Source organism: Nomascus leucogenys, chromosome 12 (genome assembly GCF_006542625.1).
Source record: "Nomascus leucogenys isolate Asia chromosome 12, Asia_NLE_v1, whole genome shotgun sequence".
In the NCBI taxonomy this organism is placed as follows: Eukaryota; Metazoa; Chordata; class Mammalia; order Primates; family Hylobatidae; genus Nomascus; species Nomascus leucogenys.
The window spans coordinates 5060733-5083531 of NC_044392.1; the positions used below are offsets into that span (position 1 = coordinate 5060733).

General features: G+C 40.2%; 1 protein-coding gene across 1 annotated transcript in view; it reads left to right on the top strand.

Annotated features, from left to right (window-relative positions):
- Nucleotides 1-388: 388 nt before the first annotated feature.
- Nucleotides 389-22799, top strand: part of AGO3 (argonaute RISC catalytic component 3) — a 141536-nt gene continuing 119125 nt past the window's right edge. The window contains exons 1-2 of the mRNA XM_030823419.1: nucleotides 389-763; nucleotides 15081-15252. Of these exons, the coding sequence (XP_030679279.1) occupies nucleotides 745-763; nucleotides 15081-15252 (191 nt within the window). The 5' untranslated portion in view covers nucleotides 389-744. The remainder of the gene's footprint in view (nucleotides 764-15080; nucleotides 15253-22799) is intronic.

A 22799-nucleotide genomic window follows, 5' to 3' on the forward strand; every position in this document is an offset into this window, starting at 1 on the left:
GGCGGCTCGGACTGGGCGTGGCGGGGCCTCAGGAAGGAGGGTGGCCCTACCCCAGCGGGCTCGGCTCGGGGCCTCCGCGGCAGGTCTGGGTCCTTCACCCGCCGGCTCCAGGTAGGCTACTCCTCAGGTAAGCCCCGCCGCAAGCTGCGACGTCGCCGCAGACAGGCGCCGCCCCCAATCGTGCGGCGCGAGGAGTCCTGCCCCTCCGCGTTGTCTCCGGCCGGCACGGCCCCGCGGGGGACGGCCGAGCGCGCCGCATGTGGCCCGGCTCCCGGACACCTCCCCGGCGTCCTCCGCGCCGGCCGCTCCCGCCTCGACGTCGCTCCGGCACGGCTCGGGACCCAGAGGCGAGGCGAGGACGCCGGGCAAGCCAGGCAGCGGAACTGACGCCGGCGCGTTTCCGGGGCGGCCCCGGGCAGGTCAGCGGCGGTGGCCCGCAGTCGTGGAGGAGCGGTGGGATCGTCGGCTGCCGCGGGCGATGCAACTTCCGGACGGGACTCCCCTCTGTCCGCGCCTCACATCTCCCCTTCCTCTCGCCTAGTCCCGTGCCGTTTTCCGTCCGCGACTCTTCCGGCCCAGAGCTTTCGGAGTGCGGTTGCTCAGGGGAAGCCGTCGCCGCCCCCGCCTCGGGGCCGAGTGAGAGTGCCCGTCGCGCCGCGCCGCGCCGCGTCGCCCCCCGGGCCGCCTCCTTGCCCTCAGTGGCGGGCTCCGTTCTCCCTCGAAGCACTCCCCCCAGCTCCATGAATGGAAATCGGCTCCGCAGGTGAGTCAGAGTCGCTGGGCCAGGTAGGCGATGTCACCCACTGTCCTCTGAGCATCCCTGCTCCTCCCGCCCGGCCCAGGTGCGCGAGGTGAGCGTCGGGCAGGCATCCCCCGGTCTCCCGCCCTTCGCCCTGCTCCCCCGCGACCTCCCCGCGGCCCAGCCGCAGTTCCCCGGAGGCCCCTGAGTCGGCGAAACTGCGAGGCGGGGAAACGCTTGGAGGGTTTAAGTTTGGGGTTATCTAGGCGGTATTACTCTTTGCTGGGGTACCCTTCTTCTAGACTTTAGAATGGTTTGCCATTGTCTAGTTGCAGTGCGTGTCCTTTAGCCAGGTTGTGTGCTCCGTAGAGGCTGGGCAGCCAGCCAGCTCCCTTACCTACCTCTTACGGTAGTTGTGAAGATACACTGAGATAACGGATAACTTCAGATTAAGTTCGAAGGAGGTGTTGGTGCAACGTTAAATTCAACATGGCATTGCTCCTACCCTCGAGTTCTTTTCTGTTGTTTGTGGCAGCATGGTAGATAGTTTCTGAGGAGCTTGGAAATGTCATAGCAGCCTGGATCCCTGCTTATACGAGGAGGTGGATCTTAAAATTGCTGACAGTATTTTTTTTTTTTCATTCTCTCTTCCTTAGAGAAGTAGTTGTCGTATTCCTGGAAATTTGGAATTTAAGAAAACTGCTTTATGTCTAGGGGGAAGAGCAGCAGTCTTGCAGTCTTAAGAGAAAATTGCAACATGGATAGTACTTGTCCTTAAAAAAGGAAAAGTATTGTTTATGGTTCTAAAGTAATTAATTCAGGGACAGAAAGGTGTTGCATAACGGTTTCCCTAACAAATGATCGTGCTTGGCGTGTTAAATTTGAAAGTATGCTTCAGACGATCACAAGTTCGTAAATTAATTTTCAAAATATTTGCGAGGCTGTCTTGTTACTAATGGTGTTACAAGTTCCTGAATTCCATATCTCTTTTTGCCGATTTGATATAAGAAAAACTTGTGTAAAAGAAACCAGTGACATAACGATAGCTAAGAACTTTGTTGAATAGATTGAATATTAAGTGTCAAATGGATGCAAAAAAGCACTCAAACTGGGGAGGTGAGATGGGGAGAGAGTTAAAAAAATTTTTTTTTTACAAATTTTGTTACATGGAAGTTTCGCTAATCAACTTATACCTTATCTCTTTTTCCTGCTCCATTGTTCGCTTTCCCCCATATCGTCTTAAAAACAGAAAGTCTGTCTGGATTGTGAAAAGATTTCGACTCTTAACTCAGTTTTGATTTGTGTATTTCTAAACTGTCCTGCCCTTTTTAAAAAATTACGATACTACTGTTTTACTGTACAGGAAATGTGATTATTTGGGACCATAGGTGATCTTTGTACGTAACTGTCCTGTTGTCAAGTCTGGAAAACAAATCATGAAAGTCAGACCCTTTATTAATCATCCTAAAACTTTTAAAGATATTTCAAAAAAGTTTTTAAAGTTTTTTCTTTTTCTCCTTAAGGTTTTTCATATGATATTGTGCCCATATATATGGGCAATGTCTTAGAAAACATTTGTAACATCAAACCACCTAGTCAACTGGTACAACTAGCCAAGTACAGCTCAGAAAATACATTTTACCTCTTCTTTTTTGGGTGTCCCATTGCTGAAATGGATACCCATTTAGCTGTCTTCACATTTGGGGAAGCGTGTAGTTAGATTATCAACTATATGCTTGGGTCTCTTGAAAAGTAAAATTTTTTCTTCAGTACAGTTTATACATGATTGAATGTAGCCTAATAATGAAGATAAGCTATACTTTGGCTCAAGATTGACATTATCAGAAACAAAATTTTCATTATTCCTGAGACTTGTATATAATTGGTATGCTTAGCGTAAAGTTGAAAGCATAGCTGTGCAACTAAATTTTAAATCCATAATTTAGGCTGGGCGTGGTGGTTCATGCCTGTCATCTCAGCACTTTGGGAGGCTGAGGAAGGATATCGCTTGAGCCCAGCAGTTGGAGACCAGCCTAGGTAACGTAGTGAGACCTGCCTCTACAAAAAACAGAAAAATTAGCTGAGAATTGTGGCGTATGTCTGTAGTCCCAGCTACTTGGGAGGCTGAGGCAGGAGAATGGATTGAGCCCAGGAGGCAGAGATTGCAGCGAGCTATGATCACGCCACTACACTCCAGCCTAGGTGATGGAGCCAAGACCCTGTCTCAAAAAAAAAAAAAAAATTCGTCATTTGACATGTATTTTGATTTTAAAATTTTAGAATAAATGTTCTGGAAAAGTCTATTGAGTCAGTATTGAATCTTGGCTTTCCAATTCTGTCGTAAGTTTTTCTTTTGTGTGGAGATTCTCAGGAATCATCTTGTGATAGGATATTTTAAATTCTAGTTGTTCGGTGGATACATAGAAAACTGTTAAATTTATTTACATTAGGGAACCTCGAACACAAATACCATATAAGTTAGTATTTGTCTGTTCTTTCATATGAAATATTTTTAATGCTTTTTAAGGATGTCTTGTGCAATCTGCTGATTTAGTACCATCAGAACTTTGATTTGACAAAAAAAGGCGAAATTAGTTAAAAATTAATCAACAGTTTAACATCTGTGTCTGTGACTCTTTAGTTAGGGGAACATCTGATGAAACACCATTTTTTATGGTCTAATTACTGCTGAACTAAGAGTATAGGTTATGTTTCAGTTCTAAATAAAGTGGGAATAGGGAGCTGCAGAAATGCTTGATGATATTACTTCTCCTGAGTACTCATTTTTTAGGTCCATACTATTCTAGTCTGTGTTTTCAGATACTGTTAGACTACCGTTTAGGACAGAGGAACTGTACTTTATAATGGAAGAAAAACATTTACTTTTACCTTAAATTAATGACATGCAAATTGTTTGATGTTTGGCGGAAGTTTTATACAGTCTTGCAAAAGTGAATGGACTGTTTCTTTCTTATTTATACTTTTAAATTCGTGTCTGAAAATAGTTGTTTTAGAGTTCTGCATTTATTTAATAATAAAAGTTTTAGAAAAGTTACTTGGAACCAAGTTCCAAAGGAATAAAAGTTGCATATATGGGAAGCTAGAACTAAATCAAGATTGGGATTTGAATGATGTAGATAAAAATTATGGGTTAAAAATACCTACTAAAATATATAATGCCATCAGGGTCCCAATTTAGTATTTAAAACAATCTTCTTTTTATTTATTTATTTTTTTTGAGATGGGGTCTTGCTTTCTCTGTCACCCAGGCTGGAGTGCAGTGGCGTGATATTGGCTCACTGCAACCTCCACCTCCTGGGTTCAAGTGATTCTCTTGTCTCAGCCTCCCGAGTAGCTGGGATTACCGGCGTGCACCACCATGCCCAGCTAATTTTTTGTATTTTTAGTAGAGACGGTGTTTCACCATGTTGGCCAGGCTGGTCTTGAACTCCTGACCTGAGATGATCTGCCTGCCTCGGCCTCCCAGAAAACAATCTTCTTTAATAACTTTGAGAAATGTTTTTGTTGTTATATAAATTTTCTCACTTGTAGTTCTTTGCCTTGAAGGAAAAAAATCAAATTAGTGCTCTGTCTGTGGGCATGAATCTTGAAAGTGATAAGGGTTTTCCTACTGGGTTGTCACTTAAATTTTGGCTTGTGCTGCCCTGGAGTGACCATTATGACTTAAAAAAAAAATATTTATTGCACTTGACTGGCAGTGGGACTTATAAAAATGTGCAAGATTGTTTTGATATTTGGTTTAGAATTTCTCTTTCAATGAAGGGACTCCGAGGGAAAACAGAAAATGAGACATAAAATAAATTTTTCCTTCTAAAAAAAGACTTAAGGGAAAAAATGTATAGATAACCTTCAAATATAATTCAGTTAACATGAAGACGTTTACAAAATTACCCATGATTCTATCAGCCTCATATAACCATTCTTTACATTTTTAAACCAAATTCTAAACTAATCTGTTTAGTTTTTTTAAAATTAAGGAATTAAGTTATTTAGGAAAGCCATTTGAATGAAAAGATACCTAGATGCTACTTCATTTTGCTTTTTTGGAGAATTGTATGTAATAAGTTGGTAATTTAGAATTAATTTATATTAGTTTATATCTTCCAATGGGAACATTGCATTTTTTAGTTACTGCCTGGCCTGACAGTATGCAAAGAGGCCTGGGGCCCTGTAAAGGGGACATTTCCTGGAAGAATTCTCTGTTGTATATGGAAAAACCCTGGCTCAGAGTAGATTTCTTGCCAAATTGTCTAAGCTGATGGATTCTGGTTGAATACCATTTTGCTTTATAATATAGCCATCTAGTTTCACATCAGTTTCTATATTCTCAAAATACTTGAGGATCTACCTGAAAGATGAATTAAAATATTGTTAATCTAACAAAACATATTATCTTACAGTACTTAAAACTATAATCTTAAAAAGTAGTTTATAAGTTTTTGTTGTTGCTAATGGGTAGGAGAAAAAAGACCAAAGTGATAATTCTGTTTTCAGGAAGGTGAAACTAAAAAAGATAATTTATTTAAGATCAGTATCCTTTCCAGACCTGTGTAGTCTCAGACTGTTGAGATGAACAGCATTTACCAGACATTCCTACCTTCTAATTCAGTTGTCTTGGATACTGAATAGACCCTCATTCTTGGCTCATTAACAAAACAGATGTGAGAAAGAATATTGTGCGGTTTTTCAGCCATAATGGTTATGCTGTTAGGATACATGAACAGCCTTTCTGTATTTGGAGTTTCTGTGGTTTTCTGCCATTATCTGTGTTAATATTAATGACTTTCTTTGGCTAGCCACTGCTTAAAAAAAAAAAAACCAACTATTGAGATTCAGCAAAACCTCGTCACACAACTGATGCTTTCTCTTATACATTAAAATGTGGGCATTTTGTGGTTTGATTATAATAAAAAAATGTGTGCATTAGTCTGAAATGTCAGCTTAAGGAAATGAAGAATTCCTTGTTTTTTGTTTGTTTGTTTGTTTGTTTGAGACAGAGTTTTGCTCTCGTCACCCAGGCTAGAGTGCAATGGCGCGATCTTGGCTCAGTATTTTTAGTAGAGACGGGATTTCACCATGTTGGCCAGGCTGGTCTCGAACTCCTGACTTCAGGTAGTCCACACACCTCGGCCTCCCAGAGTGCTGGGATTACAGGCATGAGCCACTGCGCCTGGCCTAGAATTCCTTGTTTTACATCAGCCAGTTATTTTATACATCGTTTCCAAATTGTCAAGTTCTTGGGAAATCAGAACGTGGTATCTACAGTCTATTGATGTGAGATATTTTTAGATTAAAAAAACATTTTTTGTAGAGACAGGATCTTACTATGTTGCGCAGGCTGGTCTTGAACTCCTAGGCTCAAATGATCCTCCTGCCTCAGCCTCCCAAAATGCTGGTATTACAGGAGTGAGCTACCATGCCCACCCGTATTTTTAGGTTTTTCGTTTGTAGAAGAAATTTTACAAGAGTATGTTCTCAATTGTAAGCTTACATAATACTACCTTTGAGTCATTACTAATACTTGATATTTTAACTGATTTCTGAATCTTCTAACAATATGAGAGAGACATAGTATTTCTGTGAACTTTAAAAATGATGAAAGAATAGATTGCAAAATGGGCTCTTACTAATAACAAGGGAAATGTCCCCTTTTATTTTCAAGGGAGGAAATGCCTTTAAAAATTGTTTCTCACTCTTGTAATCTCAGTGCTTTGGGAGGCCAAGGCAGTGGATCAGCTGAGGTCAGGAGTTCGAGACTAGCTTGACCAAAATGGTGAAACCTCGTCTCTATTAAAAATACAAAAAATTAGCCAGGCATGGTGGCGGGTGCCTGTAATACCCACTACTCGGGAGGCTGAGGCAGGAGAATCCTCTGAACGTGGGAGGTGGACATTGCAGTGAGCTGAGGTCACGGCATTGCATTCCAGCCTGGGCAACAAGAGTGAAACTCCATCTCAAAAAAAAAAAAAATTGTTTCCCAGCCGGATGCGGTGGCTCACACCTGTAATCCCAGCACTTTGGGAGGCCGAAGCAGGCAGATCACGAGGTTAGGAGTTCAAGACCAGCCTAACCAACATGGTGAAACCCCGTCTCTATTAAAAATACAAAAAATAGCTGTGCATGGTGGCGTATGCCTGTAATCCCAGCTACTTGGGAAGCTGAGACAAGAGAATTGCTTGAACCTGGGAGGTGGAGGTTGCGGTGAGCCAAGATCGCACCACTGCACTCCAGCCTGGACCACAGTGCGAGAGTCTGCTCAAAAAAGAAATAAATTGTTTCACATACTGCCACCTGATAAGCTTAACCCTCAACTGGCTGGATGTTCTATAAGTGGTTATTTAATTGTAGTGAGCCTAATAATAAGTGCGGTATGTTTGGACAGATTCATTGAATGAAAAAGTGGAATTAGCAGGTGGGAGGTTCCTGAAGTTCCATGCTGTTTACTACGTAGCTTTGCAGACTTAACATGTATAAAATCAGAGACATTTCATTAAGTCAGATTTTAAGATCAACACAGTATATTTCTTTTTCCAAAACAAAAATGTATTCTTTTTTTTTTTTTTTTTTTTTTTTTTGAGACGGAGTCTTACTCTGTCGCTCAGGCTGGAGTGCAATGGCATGATCTCGGCTCACTGCAACCTCTGCCTCCTGGGCTCAAGCAATTCTCCTTCCTGAGTCTCCCTAGTAGCTGGGATTACAGGTGCCCGCCACCACGTCCAGCTAATTTTTGTATTTTTAGTGGAAATGGGGTTTCATCATGTTAGTCAGGCTGGTCTTGAACCAGACCTGACCTCAGGTGATCCACCCTTCTTGGCCTCCCAAAGTGCTGGGATTACAGGTATGAGCCACCGTGCCCGGCCCAAAAATGCATTCTTTTTCTGATTATAAAATAATAACTACATGTTTATTACTTTAAAAAACAAATGATATAAGAATGTCTCAAATAGAAGATGCAAATATGAGCCTATCCTCCAGATAAAACCATTGTTAACTCTTTCTTGTATATCTTCCCAGACATCCATCCGTCTGTCCATGTATTTATCATACGAATTGTTTCTAACCTCCTTTTTCCACTTAGTAATGCGTCGTAAATATCTTTGATTACCTACATCTATGTAACAGTATAATAATTTATACTGAGTACGTAGCATTTAATTTTATCTGTATATTGATCAGTCTTATTGATAGTGGTTTAGATTTTTTCCAGTTTTTTGTTATTATGACTAAAACTTTGTAAGTATTCTAGTACATATGTCTTTGTATACCGGTCCAGTGCTTGCTTTTGGATAAATTGTTAGAAGTAGAATTATTGAAACAGTATTCCATGAATATTAAAGAAAATGTTCCCAGTGAAAATCTATAATTTGGTAATTGGCTATAGTATATGTTATAGTTGATTTTGATTTATTCACTGCTTGTTTTTTTTCATTAGTCACATTTGCTGTAGGCTATTGTTTAGCTTTAGTGACTTTCCAACTGTTACATATTGGATTACTAGATGAGTGAACAACAGGGACACATGTATGTATGCTTTGGAAATGTATGGTTTTATGTTAGAAATTTAGTTTGGTTAGTTATTATCCAGTACATACAATAACTGCTGAAAGAAAAGTTTGATATAGAGAGAAAGTCCAGATAGTGCTTTGTATTTCTGTGTAGTTATATTTCCGACTCTAGTGGGCAGTATGTATTTGTTAAATAACTAAAATATGCTTCAATGGAAGTATAATTCATTGTATTGACAGAATTGTTTCATCTGCTAATTTACATTAGAATATTTTCTGGATACTAAACTTGATTAGTATCTATAGAGTTCTGTTCATTGCTTATTCATGCAACAGAATTTTGCTTTGTGCCAAATTATTTAAAAAGCACCAGGTAAAATAATGACAATGGAGAAAAAAATTGACAGCGTGATATAGTGTAAAAAGCATGGGTTTCAGAGACAGATTCTGGCTCTTAAATTAACTGAAATTTATTAATGATGTGTCGGTATAGGTTTGAGTACAAATGTACTCCTCTTGTAGAGGATGTTGATAGTAGGGGGTCTGTGTGTATGTCAGGTCAGGAGGCCTGGGACATATGGGAAATCTCTACCTTCTGTTCAATTTTGCTAAAACTTCTCTCAAATAGAAGATGAAAATATCTAAAACTTCTCTAAAAAAATAGTCTGTCAGAAAAAGTTAACTGCTACTTTGGGCAGTGCATTTAATCTTCCTTAACCTTAATTTTCTTATCTGTACAATGGGATAGTAAAAAGAGATGACACATGCAGAGGAAATGGCCATTTCTCTCTTTTTTATGATATTTTACTATAGAGAATTTAGGATGTATACAAATAGGCAGAACTGTATAATAAACTCTATTGTACCCACCACCCAAACGCAGTCATCAACCCATGTCCAATCGCGTCTCTTCTACTTTTCCCTTTTATATTTTTGAAGCATACTCTAGATATAATGTGATTTTATTCATATTTAGTAGTAACTATAAAAGTTATGGACTCATGATATAGTACCATTATCACAGCAAAATAATAATCACTTATAAAATTTTCTAATCATTGTTCAAATTTTTCCTTGTCTCACATATTTTTTAAACTGTTTGCCTTAAAAAAATATTTATTTATTTATTTTTTTTGAGATGGAGTCTCACTCTGTTGCCCAGGCTGGAGTGCAGTGGCGCGATCTCGGCTCACTGAAAACTCCACCTCCCGGGTTCACACCATTCTCCTGCCTCAGCCTCCTGAGTAGCTGGGAGTACAGGCGCCTGCCACCACGCCCGGCTAATTTTTTGTATTTTTTAGTAGAGACGGGGTTTCACTGTGTTAGCCAGGATGGTCTTGAACTCCTGACCTCAGATGATCTGCCCGCGTCAGCCTCCCAAAGTGCTGGGATTAGAGGCATGAGCCACCACGCCCAGCCTAAAAAAAATTTTTGATTCAAAATCCAAATAAGTTCTACACATTGTGATTGATCGATAATGTCTTTTAAGTGTCTTAATCGGTAAGTTTTCTCTCCTTGTTTGTCTCCTCTGCAGTTTATGGGTTGTTTGTCCTTTTAGAATTTTTCACGATCTGGATTTTGCTGGTTCCATCTTTACAATGTAATTTAACATAATCCTTTGAATTTCCTGTAAACTGCTAGTGGATCCAAGGGCTTGATCAAATTCAGGCCATTCTTTTTGAACTTACTACAGTTGGGTTTTTGTCCCTAGCACTTCACTGGAATTGTTTTTATCAAGGTCAGCAAAGACTTAGCTAAACCCAGTAGTTCCCAAATCTTCATTTTATTTCATCCACATCTAATGACATTTTCTTCTTGAAACACTATTTTTCTCCATTTGGTTTTCAGGGTACCACTCTCTCCAGGTCCTCCTCCAACCTTGTTGGCTGTTACTTTTCCAGTTCCTTTGCTGTTTTCATTTCCCTAATTTCTAAATATTGGGAGTATCCTTGGGGTTAGTATTCTGTATCCATGCCACAGTCTGTGTGATCTCTAATCCAGTGGTTTTAAATAACACTTATATACTGAGGACACCCACATTTACACCTCCAGCCTGGACCTCTCCCCTGAACTCCACACTCATTTAACTGCTTGCTATTCGTCTACTTGTAGACACCTCAAATTTAGCATGTCCTTAAAATCCTCTTGATATCCTCTCCAAACTTGCTACTATCACTGAGTCTTTCCTATCTCAGTAAGTGACACTTCTGTTCTTTCAGTTGTACAGACCAAAAAGCCTTGAGAATGTTTCTCCTCATACCCCACATCTAGTGCATTTAACACTTCTTGTCAGGCCTACCTTCTAAATGTTTTCCACATCCACATCACTCCCCTAACTGTACTACTGTAGTCCTGGCCAACATTATCTTTCACCTAGACAGCCACATAGTCTGCTGACTGGTCTCCCTGCTTTTGTACCCTTATGTATAATTTTTCATACAGCAGCTGGAGTGATACTTTAAAAAAAATTTAAGTCAGATCATAACACTTTCTCACTCAGAACTCAGAGGGCTGACACTATCTAACTAACTTCAAGACTCACAATAAAGCTACTGTAATCAAGATAGTGTGGTATTGGTGAAAGAAACGACTAATGGAACAGAACAGAGTCCAGCATGGCAGGTTACAATCCCAATTCTCCTACTTACTAGCTAGAAAAATTTTAGGCAAATTATTTCAGTTCTCCTCATCTGTAAAATTATTCCTTCCTTTATGGGGTTGGTATGAAGATTAAATGAGATAATGCATGTAAAAGCACCTAGCAGGCCAGGCTTGGTGGCTCATGCCTGTAATCCCAGTATTTTGGGAGGCCAAGGCGGGCAGATCACTTGTTCTCAGGAGTTCAAGACCAGCCTGGGCAACATGGTGAAACCCTGTCTCTACCAGAAATACAAAAACTTAGCCCTGCATGGTGTAAAATAAAAGCACTTAGCACATTGCCTGAGACATAGTCAGAACTTGATAAATTTTAGAATTAGAGGATTTTCTAATTTGATCTTGATAAGTTTCATAAGAAAGAGGCAGGTCAAGTATTATTTTCATTTCTTTAGATCAGGAAACAAATTCAGGGACTGTATTTGGTGACGGTCAAATGATTAGATAATTGGCAGAGCCAGTACTAAGGGCTAGTACGGAATTTGTACAGTATTACTTATCTCAGGCTAGGATAGGAAAGATTATGCCCTCTGAAGAGATTTTTAAAAAAACACAAAGTAAAATTTAAAAACAAATGATTCAGGCAGCATTTTAGTCTATTTTCGTCTACACTGAATAAAATGTTATTGTTAGCCCAATTTTTTATTCCTGATACAAACTCATTCTTTTGATATATTGTTGGATTTAATTTAACATTTTGTTAGGATTTTTGCATGTATATTCATGAATTAGATTAGCTTATGATTTTCCTTTTTTATAGTGTTTTTGTCAGGTTTTAGTACCAGAATTTCTCTGGCATCATAAATTGTATTGGGGTGTGTTTACTTTTTTTCTGTTCTCTGGAAGTGTTTGTATAACATCGGTATTATTTTTTTCCTTAAATGTTTGGTATAATTCTCTAGTGAAGCCATCTGGATCTGGAATCTTTTTGTATGTGTGTGGAAGTATTTTAAATTGTGGATTTAATTTATTTGGAGGACTTTTAATATTTTTTAATGTAATTTTTAGTTTATTCAGATAATAGTTTATTAATTTATCATTTGAATTTTGATTAACAAAGCTGTATTTTGAGCTTCAAAAATTTAGTGCTGGACATCACTTAGGTTTTCTTTAAATTTTTTTGATTAAAAAATGTAGAATATACAACCATTAAATTTACCATCTTAACCATTTTTGTGTACAGTCAGTAGTGTTCTGTACATTCACAGTGTTGTGCAGCCAATCTCCACAACTCTTTTCATTTTCTATAACTGAAACTATATCCATTTAGCAACTCCCCATTTGCTCATGTCTCAGCTCCCAGTGACCACACGTCTACTTCCTGTTTCTTGTGAAATTGACTACTCTAGGTACCTCATGTAAGTGGAATCGTATAAATCATATAGTGTTTGTCATTCTGTGACTGGTTTTTTTTTTTTTTTTTTTTTTTTTTTGAGACGGAGTCTCGCTCTGTCTCCCAGGGTAGAGTGCAGTGGCATGATCTCAGCCCACTGCAGTCTCCACCTCCCGGGTTCAAGTGATTCTCCTGCCTCAGCCTCCCAAGTAGCTGGTGGCTACAGGTGCACACAACCACACTCCGGTAATTTTTTTGTATTTTTTTGATGGAGATGATGTTTCACCATGTTCGCCAGGCTGGTCTCGAACTCCTGACCTCAAATGATCCTCCCGCGTTGGCTTCCCAGAGGCACAGGTGTGCCATGCCTATCTTTTTTTTTTTTTTGGCGGGGTTGGGGCAGAATCTCGCTTAGCTGCCCAGGCTGGAGTGCAGTGGTGCAATCTCGGCTCACTGCAGCTGCTGTCTCCCAGGTTCAAGCAGTTCTCCCGTCCCAGCCTCCCAAGTATCTGGGATTACAGGCACCTGCCATCATGCCTGGCTAATTTTTGTATTTTAGTAGAGACAGGGTTTCACCATGTTGGCCAGGCTGGTCTTGAACTCCCAACCTCAGATGATCCACCCATCTTGGCCTCCCAAAGTGCTAGGATTACAGGCGTGAGCTACCACCCCCAGCCCTTTTTTTTTTTTTTTTAACAAAAAAAAAAAAAAAAAAAAAAAAAAACAGGGTCTCGCTCTATCACCCAGGCTGGAGTGCAGTGGCATGATCTCGGCTCACTGTAACCTCCACCTCGGGGGCTCAAGCAATTCTACCACCTCAGTCTTCCGAGTAGCTGGGACTACAGGTGCACACCTGGCTAATTTTTTGTGTTTTTGGTAGATACAGACGAGTTTTTACCATGTTGCCCAGACTGGTCTTAAACTCCTGAGCCCAAGCAGTCTGCCCACCTCGGCCTCCCAAAGTGCTGGGATTACGGGTGTGAGCCACCATGCCCAGCCTGTCTTATTTCACTTAGCATAATATCTTCAAAGTTAATCATGTTTTAGTGTGTGTCAGAATTTCTTTTTTAAGGCTGAATAATATTTCATTGTATGTATATACCACATTTTGTTTATTCATTCATCCATCAGTGGGTACTTAGGTTGCTTCCACCTTTTGGCTATTGTGGCTAATGCTGCCCTGAGCATGGGTGTACAAATAACTCTTCAATCAGTTCTTTCTGCTTTCACTTCTTTTGAGTGTATACCCAGAAGTAGAATTGCTAGATCACATGGCAATTCTATTTTTTATTTTTTGAGGAACCAGCATACTGTTTTTCAAAGTGACTGTCCCATTTTATAGTTCTACCAACAGAGGATTTTTCAAATTTGATGAATAATACTTTTTTTTTTTTTAAGACAGGGTCTTGCCATTTTGCCCAGGCTAGGCTTGAACTCCTAAGCTCCTAAGCCTCCTGAGTGTCTGGGATTACAGGCACAAGATGCTGTGCCTGGCTATATAGTACTTTAGTGTATCAGTAGGTTTTATTTCTCTAGGAATTTGTCTGTTTCATCAAACTGTCAAATTTATTGACACAGTGTTTGCAATGTCTTCATTAGCTGTAGTGATTTTTTTTCACTTCTGTTATTAGTTAAGCCCTTTTCCTCCTTTTTAAAAGAAATCAGTGTTGCCTAGATTTTATCAATTTTATTTACCTTTTTTTTTTGGTAAGACAGAGCCTCACTCTGTTGCCCAAGCTCAAGTGCAGTGGTGCCTCAGCCTCCTAAGTAGCTGGAACTACAGGCCTGCACCACCACGCCTGGCTAATTTTTGTATTTTTTTTTATAGAGACAGGGTTTCACCATGTTGGCCAGGCTGGTCTTGAACTCCCAACCTCAGGTGATCTGCCCACTTTGGCCTCCCAAAGTCCTGGGATTGCAGGCGTGAGGCACTGTGCCCAGCCCATTTATCTTTTTTTTTTTTTTTTTTTTTTTTTTTTTTTTTGTGATGGGGTCTCACTCTGTCACCCAGACTGGAGTGCATAATCTTGGCTCATTGCAAACTCTGCCTCCCAGGCTCAAGCTATCCTCCCACCTCAGCCTCCTGTGTAGCTGGGACCACAGATGTGCACCACCACACTCAGCTAATTTTTTGTATTTTTGGTAGAGATGGGGTTTTGCCTTGTTGCCCATGGTGGTCTTGAACTCCTGAGCTCAGGCGATCCACCTGCTTTGGCCTCCCAGAGTCCCAAAGTGCTGGGATTACAGGCATGAGCTGCCATGCTTGGCCTGAGATACTTACTCATTCTGTACTTTCTTGATTCTTTTTCATTATATATTGCTTCTTATTTTACTCCTTTCTTTTCCTTTTTTTTTTTTTTTTAAATAGAGACAGGTTCTCTCTCTGTCACCGAGTCTGGAGCGTGTGTTACTATCATAGCTCATGTGATCCTCCTACCTTGGCGTCCCAAAGCACTAGGATTCCAGGCATGAGCCACCATGCCCTGCCCTTTCTTCTACTTTCTTTAACTTTACTTTGCTATTGGTCTCACACTCTTTAGTTCTGACTTGTGCTTGCTCATGGACACCTTGGTTTGTGTGATTGTTCTTCCTTCTCTCTGCCCTTTCCAGAACAGTTTTCCAGAGGCATACGGTTTTCTGTGTTTATTTTTAATGAAGAGAGGAAATCTGGGATGACAGAAGTTGAAGTGTTAGAAATGATGTCATCTTGCAGAACTAGGTTTTAGCCATTATCAGCTGTACTTATAATTCTAGTATACTCTGGTTGACAAGGCTTTGGAATACAGCTTGTAACTGTGACTCTTTTTTTTCCCCTTTCCCCTGGCAGGACCCGCTGGGGCCCAGCCCCTACTCATGGTGCCCAGAAGACCTGGCTATGGCACCATGGGCAAACCCATTAAACTGCTGGCTAACTGTTTTCAAGTTGAAATCCCAAAGATTGATGTCTACCTCTATGAGGTAGATATTAAACCAGACAAGTGTCCTAGGAGAGTGAACAGGTAAGAATCATGAAACTGCAAAGATCTTTTGCTATTTTTTTCCTTAGTAATTATCCATGTTTATTTTGTATATCTGAATAACAATTACAATGTGTAACAGTTTGACCAAAAACATCTGGTAATTTGTTTTAAAATTGATTGTACTTCAGGGGTGGGATAGTGGGAAAAAAATCTTTGAAATTATTTTATTATAACACGAGCTCACATTTTCCCTGTGATAATGGAAAAGGTCCAAGTTATTTTTACATGCTCCTGAAATCAGGCTGCACATCATGAACACATCATTTTCCTTGCTGTTAGGTAATATGTCCGCGCTTGCTTTTTTCTCCTCACCTCCCTTATGTACCACTTTCATAATGTTCCCTTTAAGATGATGGTGGTGATGATAGCAGTGAGGGGTAGAAATAGTGGTTTCATGCTTTCTTTTCTCCTTTCCCAATTCCCAACTGTTTCTTACTATTATGTAGGAATAAGTACAGATGGTATATAAAGATTTATCAGCCTGCCTTCAGTAAGCTTCCTCTTGCCTCCCCCAAATGCCATGTATTTATTTATTTTTTTTTTTTTTGAGACGGAGTCTCGCTCTGTCGCCCAGGCTGGAGTGCAGTGGCGCAATCTCGGCTCACTGCAAGCTCCGCCTCCCGAGTTCACGCCATTCTCCTGCCTCAGCCTCTCCGAGTAGCTGGGACTACAGGCGCCCGCCACCACGCCCGGCTAATTTTTTGTATTTTTTAGTAGAGACGGGGTTTCACCGTGGTCTCGATCTCCTGACCTCGTGATCCGCCCGCCTCGGCCTCCCAAAGTGCTGGGATTACAAGCGTGAGCCACCGCACCCGGCCCCAAATGCCATTTATATTCCTGGATGTGGTTTCGGTAATACAGGAAATATAAGAGGAATTTATGATTGGGTATATACTATGTCTATTTGGATTTTGTTTTTAAAAACAAAGACAACACATTTTTTAAAAATGTGATATTCAGTTTAGCATTTTGGTTTCTATGATCCCAGCCTTTTCTTATTCATTAAATGTTATTAAGAGTCTTCATTTAAGACATTTAAGAAAAAGGATGTTGTTTCTCTCAAGAAATTTGTAATTTGGTAGAGGAGATAAGACACATAAGAAGTATGAAGGTCTTTTTCTTGGACTTGTCATCCTAATTGTTAGTATTTCTGTTATACCTGAAAGTGAATGAGCACTAAAAGACTTTGTGATAATATGTTAAAAACAACAACACCTCTAAGAATGTTGTAATTAACATGTAATGCAGAGTTCTTTGTGAGGTCAGGAAGACTCATAGAGTATTACAGTTGAAAGGAACCTCTTAAGAAGTTAACTAATCCAATACCCTTTTTATTTATAGCTGAAATCCAGAAAGGTTAAAGGATTTAGTCAAGAACACATGCTTCAAGTAGGAAAGGTGAAACCACAACTCCAGAATCCTGACTTGGTAGTCATTAGGAAGTATTTTGTAAAGGAAGAAGTTAATCTAAAACAATTGGTAAAATTTTGGTTAGCTGTAGTAAAAATAACATACATATAATTTTATTTATTTATTTATTTATTTATTTATTTTTGAAGGAAGGATAGCAGTAACAAAAGCATAATAGTTGAGAAGAACCGTATTGAGTCTGAACCAGGCTTAAGGGGAAGGTTCTTTGCATTACATGTTAATTACAACATTCCTATAGGTGGTTTTTTTTTAACATGTTATCAGATACTACTTTAAGATACTATCTGTGAATAGATGACTCCTAATCTTGCTGTAGCCTCTACCTCTTTCCTAAACTTCAGGTTGACACCCAAATGTTCCTAAAGTGAACACCACAAGTCAAAAGAGTAGTGCCCTACTCTTCTGTGACCTCGTAGTACTTGATGTATGCTTCCATTATGGTGTTTTTAGTGCATTGTGGTTATTTATTTTTCTCCCTTTCCCCAGTATAACCCCTTCATGAAAAGTGGTGTTTTTTATCATCTTTGTCACCCCATGTCAGCTCTGTGATTGGCACATAATACTCAGTAAAGTGAATGAAATGTTTATAAAATGGCATGAATGTGATGGTAGGGGACAGGAAAGAAAGCTGGATGTTCTAGAGGGCTGTTTTCCTGAACATGGATTTTTCAGTGCCGTACTCTTATCTCCCAGGATCTTAGGCTAGTCTTGGTCTTGGTCTCCCTTCACTCTCTTTTATGTCTTTCTGTGAACCGTCATCCACTTATGGGGACTTAACTGACTCGTGCGGTACTCTCATAGAGATTCCCTTTTTCTTGTTTCTCAAAACTGGTTCATTAATGTGTAGATTTGAGTGAAGGATAATCCTGACCCTTCTGGTAGATATTTACATTTTAAAAAGGCATTTATTAGCTGAGCCATGGGCCTGTAGTCCCAGCTACTCTGAAGGCTGAGGCAGGAGGATTACTTAAGCCCAGGAGTTAAGGCTGCAGTATGTTGTGATTGTGCCTGTGAATAGCCACTGCACTCCAGCCGGAGCAACATAGTGAGACCATGTATCTAAAAAATAAATAAATAAAAATAAAAAGGCTTTAGTTAATCTAAGTAAAGATCTGGGGCTTGAGGGGTGTCAATTCAAGTATTTTTAGTATGCCAGATGAGTTACAAGGAAATGATATGGTGGCAAAAATATTAAGTAAAAGGAACAGAATTTTTTTTTTTTTTTTTTTTTTTGCGACAGAGTCTCTCCCTGTTGCCCAGGCTGGAGTGCAATGGCGTGATTTCCGCTCACTGCAACCTCCGCCTCCCAGGTTCAAGCAATTCTCCTGCCTCAGCCTCCCGAGTAGTTGGGATTACAGGCACCTGCCACCACGACCAGCTAATTTTTTGTATTTTTAGTAGTGATGGGGTTTCTCCATGTTGGCCAGGCTGGTCTTGAATTCCTGACCTTATGATCCACCCCCCCCCCCCTCGGCCTCCCAAAGTGCTGGGATTACAGGCATGAGCCACTGTGCCTGGCTGGAACAGAATTGTTTATTAGATTTATTCTTTCTCCTGCCTAACATTTTTGTTTTATTTTTTGGTAGGGGGTAGGTAAAGGAAAATTTGTGTATTATATATATGTAATTATATATGTGTATATAAAGTTGTGTAGCATAGAATTTCATATGTATATGCTCAATGTATTAAGTTTGTGAGAAAAATATATGTCATAAATTGGTGTGGTACATTCTGGTTTTAACTTACGATTCTTTTGACATCCTTAATTACATTACATCTTTAGGTTGCTTTATCTTACATTTTTTTGACAGTACCAATAATTTAGATCTGTAATTTAAATGTTTCCAAGTGGAAAGTTTTTAAATTTTTCTCACGTAAAATTTTAGTCATTTTTATCATGTTTTTGAGTTTTTATTTAATTTCTTATTATTATTTTTATTTACTTATTTTTTTGAGATGGGGTTTCACTCTTGTTGCCCAGGCTGGTGTGCAATGGCACGATCTCGGCTCACTGCAACCTCCATCTCCTGGGTTCAAGCAATTCTCCTGCCTCAGCCTCCCAAGTAGCTGGGATTACAGGCATGTGCCATCATGCCCAGCTAATTTTGTATTATTAGTAGAGATGGGGTTTCTCCATGTTGGTCAGGCTGGTCTCGAACTCCCGACCTCAGGTGATCCACCTGCCTCGGCCTCCCAAAGTGCTGGGATTACAGGTGTGAGCTACCGCGCCCGGCCCAAGTTTTTATAGGAACTGTTGGACTTGTTTGGGATTCTAAAAATGGCATAAATCAGCTTTATACTTTGTTAATAATATTGCTTTGATTTAATGTCAACATCTGCAAAACTTATTCCATTTTCTTTTTTTTTTTTTTTTTTTTGAGACAGAGTCTCACTCTGTCGCCCAGGCTGGAGTGCAGTGGCGCGATCTCCATCTCCGCTCACTGCAAGCTCCACCTCCCGGGTTCACGCCATTCTCCTGCCTCAGCCTCCCGAGTAGCTGGGACTACAGGTGCCTGCCACCACACCCGGCCAATTTTTTTTTGTATTTTTAGTAGAGACGGGGTTTCACCGTGTTAGCCAGGATGGTTTCTATCTCCTGACCTCGTGATCCTCCCGCCTTGGCCTCCCAAAGTGCTGGGATTACAGGCGTGAGCCACCACGCCCGGCTACTTATTCCATTTTCTTCAGCTGACTTGCTTTTGTCTTCAGTTTTTACAGTATTACTGCATGACTAGTCAGTTAAAACTTGGTGGTCTTCTGAAATTGATGTGGTGGCTCAGTTCCTGTGCTTCAACAACTGGAATTCTAGGCATTAGAAGGAACTAGATAGAACTTAACAATTCCTTTTCAATATTAGCAAAACAGTTAAGGGACAAAATGCAGTGGTTCAGTTATGTCTAATTTAACTTATCCAAAATATTAAAACAAAACAAATTGTTTAATTTCTTTTTTTAAAAGTCAGGGTCTTGATCTGTCTCGCAGGCTCTGGAGTTTAGTGGCACAGTCATAGCGCACTGTGTTCTCAACCTCCTGGACTCACGTGATCGTTCCACTTAAGCCTCCTGAGTAGCTGGGACTACAGGCACCAGCACACCAAGATCATTTTTTAAAATTTTTATTTACAGGAGAGGAGGTCTCCCTGTGCTGCCCAGGCTGGTTTTGAACTCGTGAGCTCAAGTGATCCTCCCAAAGTGCTGGGATTACAGGCGTGAGCCACCATGACCAGCCTTACTTCGTTTCTTATTAAAGATTTATATTGGCCAGGCGTGGTGGCTCACGCCTGTAATCCCAGCACTTTGGGAGGCTGAGATGAGCGAATCACGAGGTCAGGAGATCGAGACCATCCTGGCCAACGTGGTGAAACCCCGTCTCTACTAAAAGTACAAAAGTTAGCTGCATGTGTTGGTGGGCGCCTGTAATCCCAGCTACTCGAGAGACTGAGGCAGGAGAATTGCTTGAACCCAGAAGGCAGAGGTTGCAGTGAGCCGACATCATGCCACTGCACTCTAGCCTGGCAACAGAGTAAGACTCCGTCTCAAAAAAAAAAAAAATTATATTGTTGCCTTCTATAAAGTAATAGTGATTCTCCTCTAAATGACTTAAATGTTTTAATACTTAAATTATTGTGCATGAATGAAATTTTTCTTGTCCATATGCCACATGAACAAATATTTGGCACTAAGGCATTAATCATAATAGTAGAAGGATGTATTGTAGCCAAACAATTGCCACTTTAGTTGGAGTCTTTAGACACAATATCCAGGAAATGCTAGTGAATCATTTTGTGGGTCAACCTTTCTACAAATTTATTCTTTAGATTTTCTGTCCATTGCTTTTTTTGTCCTTTCCTCACCCCCTTTTGTGTTGGGGGGCCAAGTGAGGGAAGGAGATTATTTCCTTCATTTTTTTCCCCCTATTAAATGATTTTGATTGAAAGTAAGCTTTTGTTAAAAGAGTATGTATGTTAAGTGTATTTCAAATGTTACTAGTTTCTAATAGGTGAATGGTCTCAATGACTAAAAAACAAATATTTTTTAGAAACATTATGACCTAGAGTATAAATTCTGTAACTTGAGATTTTATGCTAGTTTGTCCAACCTCTAAATACACCTTGAATAGATAGTATATGTATTTATTCAAAACCATTAAATAATGGAATAGATACATGTTAAAAATTATGTATACAACATGATTATAACTGCAATATGTATTTTCAAACATGAATAAAAATTTGAAGGTATCTTAAAATAGTAGTAGATTGTGGTTGCATTTTTATTTTATTTATTTTTTTTTAGACAGAGTCTCACTCTGTTGCCCAGGCTGGAGTGCAATGGCACATTCTCAGCTCACTGCAACCTCCGCCTCCTGGGTTCAAGCGATTCTCCTGCCTCAGCCTCCCGAGTAGTTGGGATTGCAGGCACCCATGCCCAGCTAGTGTTTGTATTTTTAGTAGAGTCGGAGTTTTGCCATGTTGATCAGGCTGGTCTCGAACTCCTGACCTCAGGTGATCCACCTACCTCGGCTTCCCGAAGTGCTGGGATCACAGGCATGAGCCACCACACCCAGCTGTGGCTGCATTTTTTTGGCTCAGTTTTCTTTTACAAATTAAACATCATTTTTACTACTGTTACTGTTAATATTCTTATTTCTGCATATTTCATATTGATATAATGTTTAATGCTGATGATTGAGTTCTATTTTATTTATTTATTTTGAAACAGGATCTCGCTCTGTCACCCAGGCTGGAGTGCAGTGGTACGATCACAGTTCACTGCAGCCTTGACCTCCCCGGGCTCAAGCAATCCTCCCACCTCAGCCTCCTGAGTAGCTGAGACCAGGAGCACGCCTGGCTAATTTTTCTACTTTTTGTAGAGACAGAGTTTTGCTATGTTGCCCAGGCTGGTTTCAAACTCATGGGCTCAAGACATCCACCCACCTTGGCCTTTCAAAGTGCTGGGATTATAGGCATGAGCCACTGCACCCAGACAGATGATTGAATTTTAGAAAGAAAAAAGTAAATCTATATTGATCCAATTTTGGCTTTTTAAGTGGAAATCTCAGAGCAGCAGTGTGTTTAAAGAAACTCCTTTTCTGCTGTTAGGAATGTCATTTTTATAGTGTTATAGTTAGATAGTATGCCAAGAGGGGGCATATTTCATTTTAAATAACTTGATGGATATATAATTTACATGCCATAATTCACCCGTTTTAAAATGTACACCTCAGTGGTTTTTAGTATATTCCCAGAGAGGTTGTACAGCCGTCACTTCAATCTAATTTTAGAACATTTCATCCTCTCAAAAAGAAACCCCATACTCATTAGCAGTCACTGCCCATTAGTCCCTCCCCACAGTCCTTGCCAACCACTAATCTACTTTCTTTCTCTGTAGATTTGCCTGTTCTGGGTCTTTCTTTCTTTCTTTCTTCTTTTTTTTTTGACAGAGTCTCGCTCTGTCACCTAGGCTAGAGTGCGGTGGCGCGATCGCGGCTCACTGCAACCTCTGCCTCCTGAGTTCAAGCAGTTCTCCTGCCTCAGCCTCCCAAGTAGCTGGGACTACAGGTGCCTGCCACCATGCCCGGCTAATTTTTGTATTTTTAGTAGAGGTGGGATTTCACCATGTTGGCCCAGCTGGTCTCAAACTTCTGACTTCAAATGATCTGCCTACCTCAGCCTCCCAAAGTGCTAGGATTACAGGGGTGAGCCACTGCATCCGGCTGGATATTTCTTATAAATGGAATCATATACCATGTGGCCTTTTGTGACTGGCTTCTTTTTGCATACTGATTTCAAGGTTCATTCATGTTGTAGCATGTATCAGTATATTCAGGCACTGCATAACGTTTCAGTCAATTACAGACCACATACATGATGGTGGTCCCATAAGATTATAATATCGTATTTTTACTGTACCTTTTTATGTTTAGATACACAAATACCACTGTATTACAGTTGCTTACAGTATTCAGTATAGTAATGTGATGTACAGGTTTGTAGCCCAGGAGTAATAAGCCATACCGTATAGCTTAGATGTGTATATGGCTTAGATGTGTGGTAGGCTCTACTATCTAGGTATGTGTAAGCACACTATGATGTT